At 33.8% G+C, this 20087-nt stretch overlaps 1 protein-coding gene across 5 annotated transcripts in view; it reads right to left on the bottom strand.

The window, feature by feature from the left end:
* The window catches only part of ANKIB1 (ankyrin repeat and IBR domain containing 1), a 112082-nt gene that overhangs the window by 48058 nt on the left and 43937 nt on the right, over nt 1–20087 (bottom strand). For all 5 annotated transcript variants that reach the window (XM_006911890.3, XM_015589439.2, XM_006911889.3 and 2 more), the window contains 2 exons: nt 18358–18658; nt 7593–7775 (listed from right to left, as the gene is read on the bottom strand). In XM_006911890.3, coding sequence (XP_006911952.1) covers nt 7593–7775; nt 18358–18658 — 484 coding nt within the window. The remainder of the gene's footprint in view (nt 1–7592; nt 7776–18357; nt 18659–20087) is intronic.

The raw sequence follows: 20087 nt of genomic DNA, 5'->3' as shown, positions 1-20087 counted from the left end.
AAAATGCATATATAAGAGTATATTAATGACAGAAAAGACTGACAGACTTGACTGCATAAATATGTCAAGATTTAAACATAAAAACTGTATTATATGTAATATATAGCAAAGTGGCCAAGGTTTTAAAAAAAAAAGGCCAATACAATATTGGTAAGGTTGCAGTGAGATGGCCCTCTGATACACTCTGGGTAAAATAAAAATTGGTATATCATTTAACAACCAAGCATGTATCATGAGGCTTTAAAACATTCATCTTTTGACCCAATAATATTACTTGTAGGAATTTATACTAAGATAAAATCATAAATGTGGATAATATTGGTCATTTGCAATGTTCATTATAAAAGTGACAAAATATAAGTAAACCCAAATATACATTAAGGTAGTTATACGACATCTACAGATCAGAATAGTTAGCAGTCATTAGAAATCATTTCCATGATAAGTCTGTAAATATTAAGAAGTGTTAAGGGGGGAAAAAACCCTACAGGATATAAAATTTACAATATCAATCCCAATGATGAAAAGTGGAATGTGATCTTGTACAATGTTATAAGGATTACTTCTAAGTGGTAGAATAATGAACATTTAAAATTTTCATTCTGCTTCTTTTTATTAAAAAAACATGTTTTGCAGAACAAAATTAATTAAAAAATACAAAAAGTCACTGGGGATCTTAAAAAAGAGTTTTCAACAGTGGTAGAGCACACAATCAGTCTGAAGGTGAAGACTTACATTAAATATATTTCATATCACACTGCATTAACAGCCTAGAGCACCTAGGTATGCATTCAGATATACTGCCATGAATCTCTACATATATAGGTATCACATGAACTTAAGTAGAAAAAGAAATAAAAATTTAACCTATTCTATATAGGATACCATTAACTACAAAAGAAAAAAAATTGCAGTTTAATTCAAACTACTGTTTAAAAAGGCCCCCAAATCATCATGTACAATTTGCTTTTAAGCTAATTTACGAACCACATTTCCCCCTGCAAAAAACTAAGAAGTCCATTTTATAGTTAAATTTGTAGTATTCACTCAAGTATAGAAATCATACACTATGTATAAAACTGCTTCTAGAAAATGTGTTCCTAGTTCAGACTTGGGACTCCATTTACCTCTACTGAATCAGTAATGAGAGTGAATATTTCTTGATGTTCCCAGTGGTGACAACTGTATATTTCCTGGTATTATTTCCCAAATGTTCTTTTCTCAGATTAGTCATCATTCTACCTCATTTATGTTGAGCAAAACAAGATTTGGTTTTAGATACATTAAGAAAGGGATAATATAAAGCAATCTGCAAATTTAAGTTTTTTAAAATGCAGTTTTAAACTTAAATAGGTTATACTGGAAGAAATATAGTTCTTGAAGGAGAAAGATATACTGCCTTCATGAACACATAGCATATGCACTTCAAATCTCTGCAACAGAACTACAATTAGGTCATGTAAAGCATTTCAATACATTGCTCAGTCCCAAGTGAGCACTATCCCTCTCTTATGCAGGAAGGATTAAAATGAAGGTGCCTTTCTCTTTACCGTTGCACAGATAAACTGCTTCTATTTTCAGATTAAATAAAAACTAGCAGTAACCTTCAAAGCAGTCAGTACCAATACAAAGAAAAAAAAAGTAATTTAAAATGAGACAGTATGAAAGTGCCTCTTTTGCATTAGTATATACTACTGCTACCAAAATACCACTAGAGAAATGTGAAACAACCCAACATACAAATTGAACCACTTTGATACCATGTATAGTGATAGAATCTTCAAAAACTGTTTTAGAAAAAGACTATGAAGAAGGAGTTATGAAAGATGTATGTTCTTACTTTTTTCCACAATGAAAATAGCTTTCCCCCTGATTACATAGTTAAAATATGTTCATTGTTAAAAAATGAAAAAATAAGTACTTATTTACTCAAATATATTGCTAATTGTTAAAATTTTAGAAGTTAAGAAACTCAGGGAAAGGAGAGTATACTTTAATTCCTCTTAATACAGATCTCTCATTAGCTGATCCATGAGCTGAGCCTGGGAGAGAGGAGGGAAAAGAACAGCTAGAGAAACGTCTTCAGGATTCTTGGACCCTTCCCTTCCTTTCAGTTTCCCCGCTCTTTACTTAGTTAGCTGTTCTATCTAGCCTGGGGATCAAGATTAGGCTATCTGTACTTTGGCTTAAGAGGACAGCAGCTGCTCTGGCACAGCAGGTTGAAACTTATGCTAAGTAGGGCAGCCAACTAAGGCAAAGTCCAGCATATGGGTTCCCTACAGGAAAAAGAGCCTTGAGCCTTCCTGAGATATAAACTGGGGAGGGGGCAAAGGTATTCTTTAGATGACTTTCATAGCAGTAGCACATTGCTCAGTTTTTCCTTCATTTAGCCAGATGAAGTCATACAATCTACTCCTACAGAGCCTGTCCTCTACTAGTTTCTTTTCTTTCTTTGGGGATTTCAAGAAATTGAACACATTGCTCCTAGCCATCACATATTAATACATCACCTTGTTTTTATTTTTTTGTGGCAGTTACCACTCTCAGAAATTGTGTTCATTTACATTTTAAACCTATTTGTGTTTGTGTCTCTCTCTCTTCATGCTTGAATATAAGCACCTAAAAGGCAGGGCTTATCTTTGTTCCTCATTGTATCTCTAAGCTCCTAAAACAGTATCTGGCAGAGCAGTCACTCAAAGTTTTATTGAATGATGGAATGAAGAAGCGGATTTAACCCATTCATAAACTAATCACCTGGAAGAAAGAACTAAATTAAAATGTCAAGAAGAAATTCTAGAAATATAATATTATACACTACCCAGATCATTAACTGAATTAAAAACTATGCTAAAATAAGCACTTCACCTTGGGAAAATAAGTTTTAAAAAGTACCTAATTATGTAGCTTAATACAATTATATAGCAGGCCATGTAAAATTACTAGGATAGGCAGAATAATCCAAAAGTTGATCAGGGTCCATATTTGTAGCATGTATTAGTAATTCAGTTCTTTTTATGGCTGTGTAACATTCCATTGTGTGTATATCTCACATTTTATTTATCCATTTATCTGCTGATAAACATTTTTGGGTTGTTTTCAACTTTTGGCTATTGTAAATAGTGCTCTGACAAATATTTGTGTATAAGCACTCATCATGAAAGTATTGCTTACTATAAAATAGTAGACAAAAACAAATCCAATATGGATTAAAACTAAAACTAGAAAACTAAAAAAATATAGGTCCATATGATTATAATATTAGCATGTCACAAGTTCAGAAGCCATAAAAGAAAAAAAAAATTTACATCTCTGAATATTCTAAAAGTGAAAAACCTGGGTTATGGAAAAATATGCAAAGTTCTCTCAGAAAGCATTAAGAAAACACAAACAATCTATAGAAAAATGCAAATGAACAATCAAGTCACAGAAAAATCAAAAACATAAATTCAAACAGGTGCAATTTATTTGTCCAAAATGGCAACAATAAAAACACTGATAATATCCAATGCTAGCAAGAATGTGAGGAAAAGAATCTCTAAAATGTTACTTGAAGAAAAATAAATTGATATAATATTTTAGGACAATTTAACAGGTTCTATTAAAGTTTAAAATGCATCTCTCTCGTGATCCATCAAGCCAATTTCTACAAATTTATAGGAAATATACTTTAAAATGTATATATAAATGATGATCATGATTATAACAACATACTCTTAGATAACACTTATAATGAGCCAGGCACTATTCTAAGCATTTATATGTATTAACTCATTTAAGGATCGCTACCCTATCAAGTAGGGACCATTATTATTTCCAGTTTAAGAAAGATGAAACTAAAGCAGCAGAGAGATTAAGTAACCTGTTCAAGGTCCCATAGTAAGTTGTGGGGACCATCGTAAGGTATGAAGCCAGTTAGTCTGGTTTCAGAATCCAGAATGTTTTTAATCACGATAATGATATATATGTAATATACATAAAGATATATATGTAATAAGTAGACAAATAAATATTCACTTTAGCCTTGTTTTAAATGACAAAAATATCTACTTTTTTTCAATGTTCATCAATAGGTAAGTGGTTAAAATATGTAGATCATACGCTCTGACTTGGGAAAGATGTTCATGATATAATGATAATATAAAAAAATATTTTAACTGAATCAATGTACTATATGATCTTACTTTTGCACTGAAAATTCTATATGCATATGTTTGCTTAAGCCTGGTAGCACACACAAGAAACTTACCACTAAGGAGTAAAGTCAGGAAAGAAGAAAGTTTTTAAATTTTTTAGCAATAAATATTAATGGTAAATTTTAAGAAATGTATGAATAGAGAAAGTAATAATAGTAAAGAAAATCACCCCTATGCACAATTATCATTTTAGTATACTTCAATCTTCTTCTAATACATACCACTTTTTTCTATATAGTGTCAAACTGTTCTGCAAGTTTTTTAGCTTAATATGTTTATTATAGTTATACTAAGTTCATTTAGATGTTAAATCTATTGATAATGAGTACCATTATTTTTTTATTTAATTATAAATTAAGATAGTATCTTGGAGAAAAAATCTAAATAGTCATGTCTTTCGATTTAATCAAATCAACAATATTTCTAGGATATTATTGTTCACATATCTTCTGACTAAATTATATCAAGTATTACATTATAATTTCTATGTCTGATTCAAGATCATGAGTTGTCAAAAGATAGGCAGTATAGCAGAGAGAGATGCTTAGACTTGAAGCAGAAGAATCAGGTTCAGCTTACTTTGTTTCAACTATTTTCTGGTTTATCTGTCTCAATTGAAAAAAAGAAGAGGGCATATTTGTCATTCAAGGTTACTATCTAGAGTCAAAAACTTCATGAAAATTGCTTAGGACATCAACCCTCATTCTCTGTGTACTTAAATCTGAATAAGCATTCCTATAAAATAACCTAACTAAAGAAACACAAAAGGTAAAGAAATGTAAATCTTTTAATTCCAAGAAACTCACTCATTTCCTCATCTGGATAGTATAGTAGCTCAAAAACTGCTGGATATTCATGGGAAAAATAAAACAAACAATAGATTTAACACAAACAATAGCATAATTTCTTTTAGAATCAAGTTAGCACTGATCATCTAATCAGACTCATTTCAGGAGGAAAAATTTTATTGTTTTATAATTTTTTATTGAAGAAATATATGGATGTTCACTGTGCATCTGTGTCAGACACTGAAAATACTCTGATAAATAAGGCAGTTATGGTTCAGGCCCTCACGGAGATGACAATCTAATAGGCGAGAAAAGCAATAAACAAGTAAACAAATACATAAAATAATTACAGTGAGAAGTGCTATGAAAGATAAATAGGATATTATGGTAAAGAATAATAGAAGGAGAGGGACCTATTTTAGAAAGAATGATTCAAGAATGCCTGTTTGAAAAAGTGAAATGAGACAGTCAAGAGAAAAACTGGGAGATTTCAGACATAGGAAACAGCAAATGCAAAAGCCTTTGTGTAGTCTAGGGATTATAATTAAAGCAAAGTGTGCTGGGAAAAAAGTCTGAAATAATGTTGAAGAGGCAGGTAGTAGCCAGACCACATAAGGTCTTATATCTGAGCAAGTAGTTTGGATTTTATTCTAAGTATAATGAAAAGCCACTAAGTAATTTAAGTGATATAATCTAAGTTGTAAAATGTCACTCTGGCTTCTGTATACAAGACGGATTCTAAGGAAACCAGAATAGAAAAAAGGACACCAGGTACAAAGTAGCTCAGATAAGTGAGGGTGACAAGGTCCTAGGGAGGTAGAAGTAGAGACTGGGAGGAGTAAATTTATTTAGGTTATATTTTTGGAAGTAACGCTGACAAGATTCCAAGATTGTTTGAATGTAAGGAGAAGTGGGGAATCAAGAATGAAAGTCATATTTATGCTTGAACAACTCAGTGAGTTGATGTAATGTTTACTGAGACAGGAAGACAAAAGAAAACCAGAAAACGATGTCCCTGAAGCCATGAGAAGTGTGTTTCATTAAGAAGGCAGTGGTCATTGTGCCAAGGGCTGGTGAGGAATTCAAGTTAAGATGAGGAGAAAAACGTACCTACTGGATTTGGAAACATGGTGATTCTTGATGCCCATGACAAGTTCAATTATACCATAGTAGAAAGGAAGAAATTCACACTGCAATGGGCTGAAGAGTAAACTAAAAGTGAGGAAGTCGGTATGTGTACACAACTATTAAGTTTTGTTTTTCTTACATGAAGATCAGAGATATGGGGCCCTAACTGAAGATCAACAGGGCTGGGGAGGAGTGGTCAATGGAAAGATTGTTTTGTTGTTTTGGTTTAAGATAGGAGTCATCAAAGCATGTTTGTTCATAAGAGCAATCCAGAAAACAGGGAGATGGTGACTGATTTCTCAAAAGAAACTTTACACAAAGTATTCAAAGTGTTGAAAACTCAAGAAGATCTACAACCGAGAATACTTTATCCAGCAAAGCTATCATTTAGAGTCAAAAGATAAAGAGTTTCCTAGACAAAAATAAGCTAAAGGAATTCACCAACACCAAGCTAGTATTACAAGAATTGTTGGAAGGACTTCTTTAAGAAGAAAAAACATATATCAAAATCATGAATAAAGAATGGTAATAACTACATATTTATCAACAAGTGCCTCAAATGGAAAACAGTTAAGTGCTCCAAACAAAAGACAGGGAAGCTGAATGGATAAGAAAACAAGACCCCTACATATGCTGCCTACAAGAGACTCACTTCAGATTAAAAGACACACACAGACTAAAAGGAAGGGGAGGAAAAAGATGTTGCCTTGATGGACCTAGAGAGTACTGTGCTGAATGAAGTAAGTCAAATAGAGAAAGACAAATACCACATGATTTCACATACGTGTGGAAAACTAAAGAACAAAATAAATAATAACAACAACAAAAACGGAAACAAACTCATAGATACAGAGAATATTTTGAGGGCTACTGGATGTGAGAGGGGTGGGAGGATGGGGAAAAGGGCAAAGGGATTAAGAAGTACAAATGGATAGATACAAAACAGTCATGGAGATATAAAGGGAAGCATAAGGAAAATAGTCAATAATGTAAAAAATATATAATGTGGAAGAGAGGGTACTAGATCTAGTGAGGTGACCACTTTGTGAGTTATACAGATCACTAATCACTATGCTGTACAAGTGAAACGAATATATTATTGTATGCCAACTATAATTGAAAAAAAACTCATTGCATTGTATAATGTAAATATGAGCAACTAATTGTTTATTATACTTCAATAAAGCTAGGGGGGAAAGAAGACAGGAAGAGACTGAGAAACAGGAAGACTGGAGTCTTAGATCAGTAGGAAAAGTTAAGATTCATATCACACAACAGTATCTCTATTTATATGTAAATAAACATACTCTCATAAGTTAGAAACATCTCCAGGGTTTCTGGATGTAGTTTTATTCTTACAGCTATGTACATGACAGGATATTTAGCATATTGCAAAAAAGACCACATGAACTGAGCTTTAAAAAAGCAAAACAATTTAATATAAAATTTATGTATTTTTTTTATTAAAAAAAAAACAACTTACCTCACGTTTGTCTAATGCAGCATATTCAGCTTCTATTTCTTCAGCTTCAGGATCTCGTGAAAATACCATTTGAGATTCCAGATTGAGGGCCAAATCTTTGTGGTGTTGCTTTTCAGCACAATCACAAGGAGTATCTTTATTCTCATTCTCAGCAAACAAGTCTCCTCCATGTTTCACTAAAAGCTAAAAAAGATTTTTTCAAAAACTTGCAAACACAGATTTAAATAAGTTATTTTCATACTACATATTTTAAAAAATTAAAAATATAATAAAGCACAACAAAAATGCAATAGTGTATACTTAAAATGACAATAAAAGTTATTTAGATACCAACTGCTTCTGATGTTAAGATTAGCAATTCTTGTTTATCAGTCATTTAGATGACTTCCTTTGGTTAAAAAGAACAACAATGACAACAACACAAATTTTTTAAACTTAAAAAAAAAAATTCTTAAGCATTCTGTCCAATCCAAAAATAAAGTCTTAAAAATTAAAAAAAATATAGTTATTCAATACTAACTTTTATAAATTTCTAGAAACTTTTCTTAAACAAGAAGGACACTGCTGATACTGTTAGTTTAACTGCTAAAACTTGGATGTCCTGACAAAAATTGGATGGCAGACAAAAATTTTCATTTGTATTATTCATTATCCAGTCAAACACTGAAATGAAATTGAGATGAGCAAGTCACTGAAGAAAAACTATTTTCAATACTCCTCAAAATAAGTGATAGGAATATTACCAATAGCCAAATTGGGAAGATGCTCTACCAAATAGTTTCTCAATCTTTAAAGGTGCAATTTCACTCAAAGAAATTCCACCATAAAAATACAAGGAACAGTAACTTAATTTGTTCACTATTGAGGTTTCTGCTGGTTTTTCAGAAGTTATATGTTGTTTCTTTAAGGCTGTAGGTTCAAGTTTCCCCATTCTGTCTGCAGAGACATTAAGAAGGACATGAATACCATGAGGGCTATAATCTAGGAGACCCCTAAAGGACAGCCTGACAGTTAGTCATGGAGCTGTTTCTTTTATAGGATTCAGTCATGACCATAATAACATAGTAACAGCAACATTTATTAAGTGTTTCCTAAGTGCCAACGCTATGCTAAGCACTTCAAATACACATATTCATTTAATATTAACAACCCATATGACAGGGATATTATGATGTCTCAGAAAGTTAAGTAACTTGACCAAAGTTACCCAACTAGTAAGCAGTAGAACTGGGATCCAGTCAAAAGTTTGACAGAGTTCTTAACTGTGACTGGATATTATACCAACATATAAAATAGGACGATCACATAAATTAAAGAAGTCAAATGCATACTGGGTCCACCATAAAGTTCTGCTCAGACTCTTATTTATAACCTAAATGTGAATACTTTTTAGAGATTTTCATTTTCTTAAGAGTTAATCAAAAAGGTAGCTTCTTTTCATTTTCTTCCAATAATTTTATTTCCCTTCCCTCCAACAAACACACAGATCATCCCATAAAGTTTCTTCATTGCTTTTGGAACTGGAATCCTTATGGTTCCTCTACAGTCATCGCAAGATGCCCAACAAAATAAGGGACATATCAATGTTAGATCTAGAAGCCATGAGTTAACCTGACAGACCCAATGGATATGACTTAAGCTTCTTGCTCTTTTAAGTTGTAAAAACAAGCAAACAAATCAAGAATATGAATCATAGACTTGTGGTCACAAGGCTTAAAATATTTGCCCTTTACGTCTGGCCCTATACAGAAAAAAATTTGCTAAGCATAGCTCTAAGCAGTCACTGTTGCAGCTACCTTCTAGAGCCTGAGGGCAAGGTCATATTGGCTGCTATTTACCATCTAGAATCTTCTTTAGTCAAGGTGTGGTAGGGACCAGTAGCATCACCTGAGAGTTTGCTAAAAATGTAGAATCTCAGCATCGCTACACAATCCCCTCCCACTCCAGGACTCTGAATCAGAATCTGATTCTGATCTATAGGAGATTCTTATGCACATAAAAGTTTGAGAAGTAATGACACTAGAGTAGGACCTATGTGGTTACAGAATTTGATATGTTTATATTACCTAATCTACTCAATACTGGGGACTTTTAGTAAGTCCACAGACTTATTGTACCTATTGCAGAGTCTATTTCTGTTTTTAGCCTTTCTGTTTCCCCAGGTTATCTACTACCTAAACACAAATAAACTATTTGCTTCTGACTGCTACAGAACTAAGATTGTTGACTTTATTCCCTAGTTCTTTATTCAGAGTCACAGAAGTGCACAGTAGGATAGCTTTCGAAGCCATAATTTGATTTACTTTCACAACAGATATCACCATAGAAGAGATTCTAAATATTAGCAAATAAAATTATCTTGAACTTAACGCCCCAATTTTTAACAAAAGCAAAGACAAAATTTAAGAGGTTGTGCCATTCCAGAATATTGGTAAGGGGAACCTTCTTATAAGGATATACCAGAGTGTAGACTGCATTTTTGAGTTTAAAGAAAATGAGTGCCTAGTAGAGAAGGAGATGTGTGAGAAGTCATTGTTGAGAGTCACTGCTGACCATTTTTAGAACTTGGATGAGATCTGTCTTCACAGGGACTCCTCAAATTAGTTTGACCACAAAGACCTATATCTCACTGCTACCGCTGGCACCTATAGAGAAACTCAATCAGTGACTGAACTGAGGGTCCATGTTTGTAGCATCAGTCTTGACAAGAATAATCTGCATGTATGCTACCTTTGGCAAAGAAGCTAGCTAACAGCAAGGCTGCCTTACATAAGAGGAATACTCTTCAGGTTGCTGACCTTTGGTATATAAGGTTAGGAACACCAGTAAGTGAAAGATGTATTAGGTGGAGATATATGTTAAATTACCGCTGCATAAAGTAAGGTGTTTTGCTCTTACATAATAGGGAATTACATCTGGTTCTGAAGAGGGAGCTTTTAAATACTTCAAACCAAAGCATTCTAGTATCGTTTTCCTCACCTTAAAGTAAGGAGGACTGCATATTTATTTGAATTTTTTAGCCTACCTTGCACACTTGGTGGTACATAAAATGTTCTACCTTAAAAGGAACGTCCAATTATCACTATCTCAACACATTTACTCATCTATTCTGCTTTCCTTTCCATTCATAATCCCAGAAGAACAGGCATAGGTTGGCCCCTAGTATTCAAGAAAAATCCTTCCCACCCCTTTGATCGACAATCTAAATGGCTGGTGACTCTGGACAGGTACCTCATTAAGTCTCAGTTTACACAGGTCCATTTATAAAATGAGGCTTATATAATCTTCAGAAGAGACGTAAAAAACAAGATGATTCTTAAAATCTGTTATAGCTGTAAAATTATCATCTCATCATCTCTGTTTCTTATATGACTTTGAGCACTTCATTACTCCCTCTACCTTCACTCTCTCTACTGGGTCCTGATGCTTCTGTCATCCTTCTAGTTACTTCCCTAAAACTTTCATTTCTTGCTGAGCCATATTTCTGAAATTAGTGACTGACACCCACTATCTCTCCACTTCCTCAGCAAATGACTCAATTACTCCCAATAATCTGACTTCTACTCTGACTAAAACAATATCCCTGGCAGTCATTAATACCTCTCAAATATAACAGCCTTTCTCAGTCTTCTAATTCCTTTACCTTTCTGTAGCATGTCACATGACTGACTACCCCTTCTCCTTGAAATTATTCTTTTGGCATCCTTGACATTGTATTATCTTGGTTCTCATCTCTGCCTTTTCTGTTTCCTTCATAGGCTACTTCTTATTATCTCTCCCTTTACACACAGGCATTCTCCAAATTGATGCTGTGACTTTAATGATATAATTTTACCTATAATCTAAAGTCCTATCCTTGGATTTCTCATCCATACCTTATCTCCTTATCTTTCTTCTTAGTTATCGACTCTATGCAGATAACACTCAATTCTAAATCTATATTCTTTACTGCCAGTCCTAATTTTCAGTAGCCTGAATACCATTTCAAGTGGATAATCTAAGATCTCAATCTCCATCCTTCTAAATGAAAACTCAATACATTCTTTCCTTCCAATCAATTCCTTCACCTCATCTCATTTTTTAAATGTCAAAGTCCCAGGTTCAAAACCATGCTCATTTTACTTAAAAACAAAGTTAATTTATTTTATTCTAATTATATATTATGGTAGCAGATTGTTATAAAACATGTGGAAAAATGAGAGAAAATTATGTCATCCAAAGATAGCTCACCATTGTTAATATTAACATTTTAAGTCTCCATCATTTTTAATCTTTTTCTCCCTTGCTTCCTTTAGCAAATGATCAAGCCACCAAATGCTTCACAATGTCTCTTGCATCTGCCTCATTCTTTCCATCTCCAATACACCACACAAATCCAGGCTTTCTATCAGTTCACACCAGAATTAGTGCAATAATCTTCTAATTCCTATCATTATCTCTAGTTCATTGGTTTTTAGCTTTGGCTGCAAACTAAAATCATGTAGAGAAGTTTAAAATACTAGTTTCTGGGGTCCACCCTGAGAAATTCCAATTTATTGGTCTGAGGTGTAGTCTATGGGATATTTGTGCAGCCATGGTTAGAACCGCAGTTTCAACACAAAGGTTTTCAAACTGTGTAGGAATCACCTGGGTAGCCTGACGGCATATTGGCAAGTGGGGATTAGATGCATGCACTTTTTACAGGTGATTCCATTGTAAGTGCCCCACAGACTATGCTCTAAGCCAAGGCTTCTCGAACTCTACTGTGGATGTGAATCACCCTAGGATCTTGTTAGACTACAGATTCTGATTCAGCTGGTCTGGGATGGGGCCTGAGATGCCTGAGATTCCCAACAAGTTCCCAAATGACTGATGATGAGATCATTCTTTGTGAAGCAAGAGCTGAAGAAACACTGTTTTATGTCTGATCTTGGAAGCTAAGCAGGGTCCGTCCTGGTTAGTACTTGGATGGGAGACCACCTAGGAATACCAGGTGCTGCAGGCGTTAAAAAAAAAAAAAAGAAAAAAGGAACACTGCTTTAGAAGTACCCCATTCAAATCTGTCTTACATTACAACCATTAGGCTAATTTTACTCTATTTGTTTTCCTAATAGTACTTCTCCAATCAAAAATTTTCAATGATTCAATTTTCTATAAATAAATCCCAAATTCTCGACCTTGTAATTTAGTTTTTTCTACTTGTTATGGCCGGTCCTGGTTAGTACTTGGATGGGAGACCACCTAGGAATACCAGGTGCTGCAGGCGTTAAAAAAAAAAAGAAAAAAGGAACACTGCTTTAGAAGTACCCCATTCAAATCTGTCTTACATTACAACCATTAGGCTAATTTTACTCTATTTGTTTTCCTAATAGTACTTCTCCAATCAAAAATTTTCAATGATTCAATTTTCTATAAATAAATCCCAAATTCTCGACCTTGTAATTTAGTTTTTTCTACTTGTTATGGCCTCTATCTTCACGTTAAATGATGTCTTATCATACTTATGCAAAATACTTAAATCTGCATATGTTTGAGACCTAGACCGGTACTTTTCAAACCGTAACATGCAAATGAATAACCAGACCACTTGCTTAAAACATTCCTGGAGCCTACCCCCAGAGATTCTGATTTGGAATCTGGAGGTCTGCTGGACCCCAAAATTTATATATATAACAAGTTCTCAGTACTAACTGGTGCTACAGGTCTGAGGGCCACATTTTGAGTAGCCTCTTCCAAATACTTAAACTGAAATTATATCCACTCAAACCTACTACCCATGAAATCTTCCAGGATAAGTAAAACTAAAATGATATTTCCTTCCTTTCAATGCCTATCACAGTTACTGCCTAAATGATTAATATGGCACTTAGCATTATAATATTGGGATGCAATAATGAGGTCATATCTTTCTTCATTAAAAATTAAAAAACGGGAGTAGCCCCATAGGGTAGTGGTTAGCACGTCTGCTTTGCCTGCAGAAGGTCCTGAGTTTGCACCCCAGGTGGAGCCTCCGACCATATCGCAGGTGCGCTGCCCCCAGGGCGCAGCAGGCCCCAGGGCGAGCGGTGTGGGACACCCTCCTTCAGAGATCCAGTTCTTAAGAGGAAACGGCAACATCCATAGGTCAGGGGTGGAAGTAGCGTGGGGATTAAAGAGGGGGAAAAAATTAGAAAACAGGCTCAGAGAGACAAAGTCACTCAGTTGCTGAGCTGGGACTATAAATTGTGTATTCTTTTCACAGTTTTAAAACTCCAGGTGCTAAAAACATAATATAATTAGGTAAAACTCTTCGGTCTGAGCTGTGAATGGTTTTTATGGCTTTTCAATGAAGTGGGAAATGCTCTGACAGCTACCAAAGTGTCAAATAGGCCCTGTGGCTGTAAAGGGGAAAAGTGTGACTTAGCACCTTTGATTTTCTAGTGACCTCTATTTGATCTGACAATAAACAGCTACACTTAAAGCTGTGAATAAGCAAGTATTACAGGGGTGCATAGGCAATATCTAAGATAATACTCATTAAAAAAATGTTTTTCACACAGAGTGAGGCACTATTAAAAACAAAAGCCTCTGTCACATCAACCACTTAATGATCACTATGACAAGTGCAGCACTAATATAAATAAAATGAGGTCTAATGACTAGGCTTACTCTAGGGAATCCGCCAAAAGGAGAGAGTTACTGAATTTTCATCTGGCCAGGCTAAGAGACCTAACCCACCATTCCTCTCCAAAGCTCATCTCTATTCCAAACCAGAAAAACTCTCAATAACTAAGAAAAAAGTGTATTGCTTATTGTGTTAAATTCTTGTACAATTTATCTGTTAAAGGAGTTCCGTTTTTGTGCACCAGGCATCCATTACATAGTGTATTTTTAGTTCTTTGTATAATTAAAGCATATAGGACCTGCTACCTATTAATAATGTTTATATGTGTGTGTGTGTGTGTGTGTATTTTTTTTTTAAAATAAGCTTCTGAAGTGTGGAATCATCTTTGCTTTCTTCCCCCAACTCTCTGTATAATGCAGTGGTCCACTCGTGCCATAGGTCAAATCCATCCTGCTGCCTATTTCTCTACAGGCAAAGAACTAAAACCTGTTTTTATATTTTTAAATAGTTGAAATAAATCAAAAGAGTATTTCATGATATTTGAAAATTATAAGAAATTCACATGGGAATGTCCATAAACAAAGTTTTATTGGAACACTGCCATGCTCATTTGTTTACGTATTATTTATGGCTGCTTTCAGCCATAGAGCAGAGTTGAGCAATTGCCTAAAATATTTACTATCTAGGTTGTCACAGAAAAAAGTTTGCAGATCCTTGGAACGATTCTTTGAAACATGAAAAAATTAGAAGGGCTTCATTCCTTAAGAAATGTTTAACATACAAACATTTCCAATTTTCAAACAATTGCAGTCTATTCCTCTTTGAATAACTTTTATCTCATAAATAATTTTGAATGATAAATATTTGGGAAACTCCAGATTTTTACACTTTAGGAAGTTCTGAAGACTACACCAAAGTGAGGGTTCAATACAAGCAACTGGTGTTAGAGAGTGGCCAGAAGAGATAAAAAAGAGGAGCTGACCAAAAGAGACAAGAAAGAGCTCTATTCTGCAAATGAGTGGCATGAGTTTGATGTAAAAATAAATAAATAAACAAAAACTATAAAACAAAACAAACAACAAAATAAAAACCAGTCCAAGGTAAGTCCAGGTACCACGGGATAATGGTAGTATCATTAGAAACAGGGCAGACAAGAGGAAGAGTTAGTGAGTAAAGAAGTCCGAGTACAGTTTTGGAAATGCTGAATTTGAGAGAATGTTGAAACATCCACATAATGCAGTCAAGTAGGAAGCAATATAGCACGAGGAATATCAGGGCTACCTATTGCACTGCAATATCTTATGAATAGCCACTGATACTGTCACACTGGAAGTTACCAGAGCTCTATAAGTAAGAGATTTTTATATTATGTTCCTTGCGTGTGCGTGCGCATGTGAGTGTGTGTGTGTGTATCTTACTATGGAACACAAATATTATAGAGAGAAGGGAAGTTTTAAAGTAAATATTTCACCTCTATGGTTCAAAATAATGAGCCACGGGAAACTTTAAATTGTTAAAGACATGTGAAATTATCAACTAATGATTTTATCAACTCTGTCCTTAAAAGAACATCCAAAGAGAAAAACATTTTCAGAAACTAGAGAAGACATATTCCACCGATATAAGTTCTTACGAATTAAAAAAAAAACAGCTTGGCTTCAACTATGAATAAAATAATCAATTTAACCTTAAGGGCTAGACTCTGAAATGGGATATATTTTACTGTAATAACAGAAAACAGAAAATTAATGCTAAAAGGGGTCTTTGAAAAAATCGTAATAGTTTCCTCTTAACGATTGGGAGTAGATAATTTCAAAGAGGTTGAGTGACTGACTCACTAAAGGTCCTATGACAGTCACTGTGAGAATCAAGACTAGAAACTAGTACTCTTTCAACCATACTATGCTCTTAGTTTTATGAAAAAAATAATAAATATATGACAGCACTCTTTCACTCAACCCAAACCCTTTATATTATGCTTAGTACAATGAGCACTATGAAAATCAGAAAACATTATATAATTAGTTATTGTAATTATTGTTCATATGGCCAAAACCTAAAAATATAGACAAATCAGTAGTTTAGGAAAAATATGTTTAAACTTCTTATGATAGTAAACTTTATGAGAGAACTCTAAACCTTTCCAGCTCATCAAAGGAGCACAACACAGCACGGAGATGCCTAGAGGCTAATACTCTTAAGAAGTACAATTATTTACTAAGCTATTTTTTAAATGTATGTATTTTACACTAGTACTAAAAAACACAATAAGGCCTTTGGAAATTAGTTACCATATACTTTCCTGGGAAACTCTTCTAGTTTAATTAACAGTAAACATTATCAAAGTCAATCGAGGCCTAAGGCTGAGGAAGTGTAGAGTCAAATATATATGAGATTGAAGATAGCTTTATATGAGTAAAATGACATGCTGAAATTTGTTGATGAAAACTGGAATAAACGCAACCAAGGTATTATAGGCCTCTATCTGGGATGTTTTATGTTAAGCTAAAATGAAAATGGTCTTCTGCAAACAGAAAAATGAAAACCGTCATCCAAAGGCATGGTTTATGTAATGTCATATACTGATAGATCGAAAAGTTAAAACATACATATACATTCACACCAAGCAAATCAGTAAGCCTGTCAGACAGTTCAGAATAAACCTGGCGCTAATTTCTGAGCAAAAAACAATGCTGGTAAAAATAATTTAATAAGGATATCACTGTAAATATACTTCAAAGTCAACAATAACTAAAGCAATGTTTATAGAGAATTTTTGAAAGATATAAAAGCAGCAATTTAAGAGCATTATTACTACTATCAAGAATAACCTATTTTCTACTTTTAACTCGCCTAAGAAATATGATGCAGTCCCATCAATATCGGTGAGTCACTAGAGCAGAGATTCTATCATAAGAGGTGGGCACAGAACAATAAACAAAAGGGCTTATATAAAAGCCTCAGGGATTCTGCCAATACACACCCTGCCCCTCAAAATCCTAGGACATTCTTCCTCCACACTGTATGTAAATCAATGTTAGAAAGCACTGCTTAAAAAATGTTTCGAATTAATGACTGTCACTAACTACTGGGCAAAGGTGACACAAAGCCAAGAGATGAAATAACAAAGACTAAAAGATTAACAAGTATCAGAAATAGCAGCAAATGAAGGATAAACTCAGAAAGATTACAGAAGTGAAAAGAATTAACACAAGATATACTGCTAAAGAAATCATGTAAGTGATTGTAATCTCAACATGAGTAAGAAAATGAAAGATGTTCATATTTTTTGTATATTTATCAATTTAGAAGTATAAAGTATATATACATGAATAACATTAAAGAAATACTAAATTTTCAGATATATATTTTAATCTGATTAGGATCATTACTTTTCCATAAAGGTCCACATTTTTGGTAATGTTGATGCACTGCAATCCAATTTATAGTGCTCTCTACTTATATTTAAATATATCTATACAAAAGAACTTCATTAGGTTATGTATGAATTGACATGAATGTAGCTGAGAAAAACCTGTTCAATTGGATGTATAATAATGATTCCTTAACTTAAGATCCTATATTATATGGTTGATTTTATCTAAGTCTGTTATTAGATATATTGTATGCATATGAAATATATATATATGGAAAATTTCAAATATTCAGCTCTTTAATATAGATTAAATAGAAAAAAGCACATTTTAAAATTACACGTTTTTTAAAAAGGCCCCAATAAATGTATTCACTAGTATTTACCGTTTGCTTAGGAAACTGAACAATTCTAGATATATAACTATAAGTCACTTGCCAAGATTTGCCATATCCAATAGGCATAAATTTTATACTCTGGTTACTAAAAATCAGCAATAAAGTAGAACATATCTCTACTAAAACTATTATTCTCAATATGATAGCGTTAAACTGATGACCATTATCTTTTAAGGATGTTAGCAAATTTTTAATTGTTGACAGTTTTATCCCCAAGGTTGGCTATTTAATTCTAGGTTTGTTTTTAATCTTTCCAGTAAGAGAATGACTTTATTTAAAATTCTTTGAGAACCACAAAAGGGACAAAAATGATTAGTCAAATGAACTAAAATAAGCAAAACAAACACTGATTATTAGATATCACCAAGCCACAAATTTTATCATGTAGAATATTAAAAAAAAAAGTTTTACCTCTACACAGGTTTTCATCCCTGAGGCAGCAGCATAATGGAGGGGTGTGTTTTTTTTGTTATCAACAGCATCAATAGCTGCTCTCTCATATTCGCCTTGATCAAGTTTTGCTCCTTTCCATCTTAAGATCATCTGCAGACAATCTGCTCTTCTGAAATCATCTTCCACGGGGCGTGCTAAGCGAGGATGGAGGGCTCCTTCAGATATCATAATTTGAGGTCCCATACACAACAAATGCATAGATGTTTCATTGTGCACATTCCGTTTATTTGGATTTCCATCTCTACCAAAGAGAAAAGTCCTGAAATGGTAAAGAAAAAGAAGGATAAAAACCAATTTTTTCCTACTTTCAAATAAAAATACATAGAAGATAACAAATTTAAAAGATAAACTCCTTCTAAGCTGTTAAAACAATTTCTATTGAAGTATTTCTATTGTGAAACAACAGGCTGAATGACTAATTCTTATAGTTATATAAAGCTCCATTCTAGAACAATAATACTAAGAAAAACAAGGTTGAATATTTTTATAGTACTTGCTAATAAGAGATAGGAAGGGAAAAAAAGGGACAGGAAGGAAGATGAATAAGTGAAGAAAAAAGGAAGATGAGAAAAGGAAGGGGGGAGGAAGAAAAGAAACAGAAATATGTCAATAACATAATGTCAATAACATAAATGCCTTAGGTACAGTATTGAACATTCCACACCAACTTTTTTCTTTATTGCTCTGCTCCATTTCTCTTGAGTACATATTTATTTAAAAGAATGGTAATAATTAATATAAGCACACAAGTAATAAACAAGTAATGCATAAGCCTAGAACTAAAATTTAAATCTCGGAAAAATTTCTCTACCTGAAACACATCAGCTAACCTTTGAAATGATAAAGCATTTATTTACACAGTATGGTCTTTTTTGAGAGGAGTCAATTGTGGTTAGTTCCAGAAGACCAAAATCCAATTCCAAGGGAGTAGCCTTTACCAATATAGTGTAGGTTAGCTATCTGAACTACTGCCAAACCCAGACTTGAGAGTTGTGCCTAGCTCTTAATGTAGCCTCGAGCTAGGGTCATAGGATTAATGGTTGAGCCAATTCAGTGGCTATAATAGGATACTGGAAAATGAGTTGGGAAAACCTGCTATAATACAGTCAGCTTATACGAAAAGAAACACAAATGCACTATGAAATGGGCATATAAGTCCCATATCCGAAGACAGTGCCAATATTTACTGTGGAGGGCTGATATCACCAGCACTGGACTATGTCCAATTCCAGGACAGCATACGAGAAGGGAGCAGAGCCAAACCCCAGGTCCTAGTTTCATATGGGTTGCTTTTAGATTAGTTCAGTTTACAACACATGGCTCTGACAGAAAAACAATAAAAAAAAACCCCAAAATACTTGGTAATAAAGGAACTAGCACGGGCTCTTCAATTTGAATGAGTCAGCCTGGCTGGAAAGCTGTTATGAGAAAAGGCTTAGTAAGAGGTCTTAAGGCAGTAGAAGGTCCCAGGCAACTTTTATAACAGCCCTGGATCTCTCCTGTTCTTATTTGATACTCCAGACAGCTCAGCAGTATAGCCCTTCAAAGCCTATTAGGTTTTCAGCATCTACATTTATTTGAATTGTCTTGAAAGTAGACATGAGGTCTCTGGAGCAGGAACAAATGAATTATTATTATGTATAATAACCATGCCAGTTCTTCATACCCAACTCTGCCCACTGGGACAA

Source organism: Pteropus alecto, unplaced genomic scaffold, assembly GCF_000325575.1.
Source record: "Pteropus alecto unplaced genomic scaffold, ASM32557v1 scaffold21, whole genome shotgun sequence".
NCBI lineage: Eukaryota > Metazoa > Chordata > Mammalia > Chiroptera > Pteropodidae > Pteropus > Pteropus alecto.
This window is presented reverse-complemented; position numbering and strand designations above follow the sequence as displayed.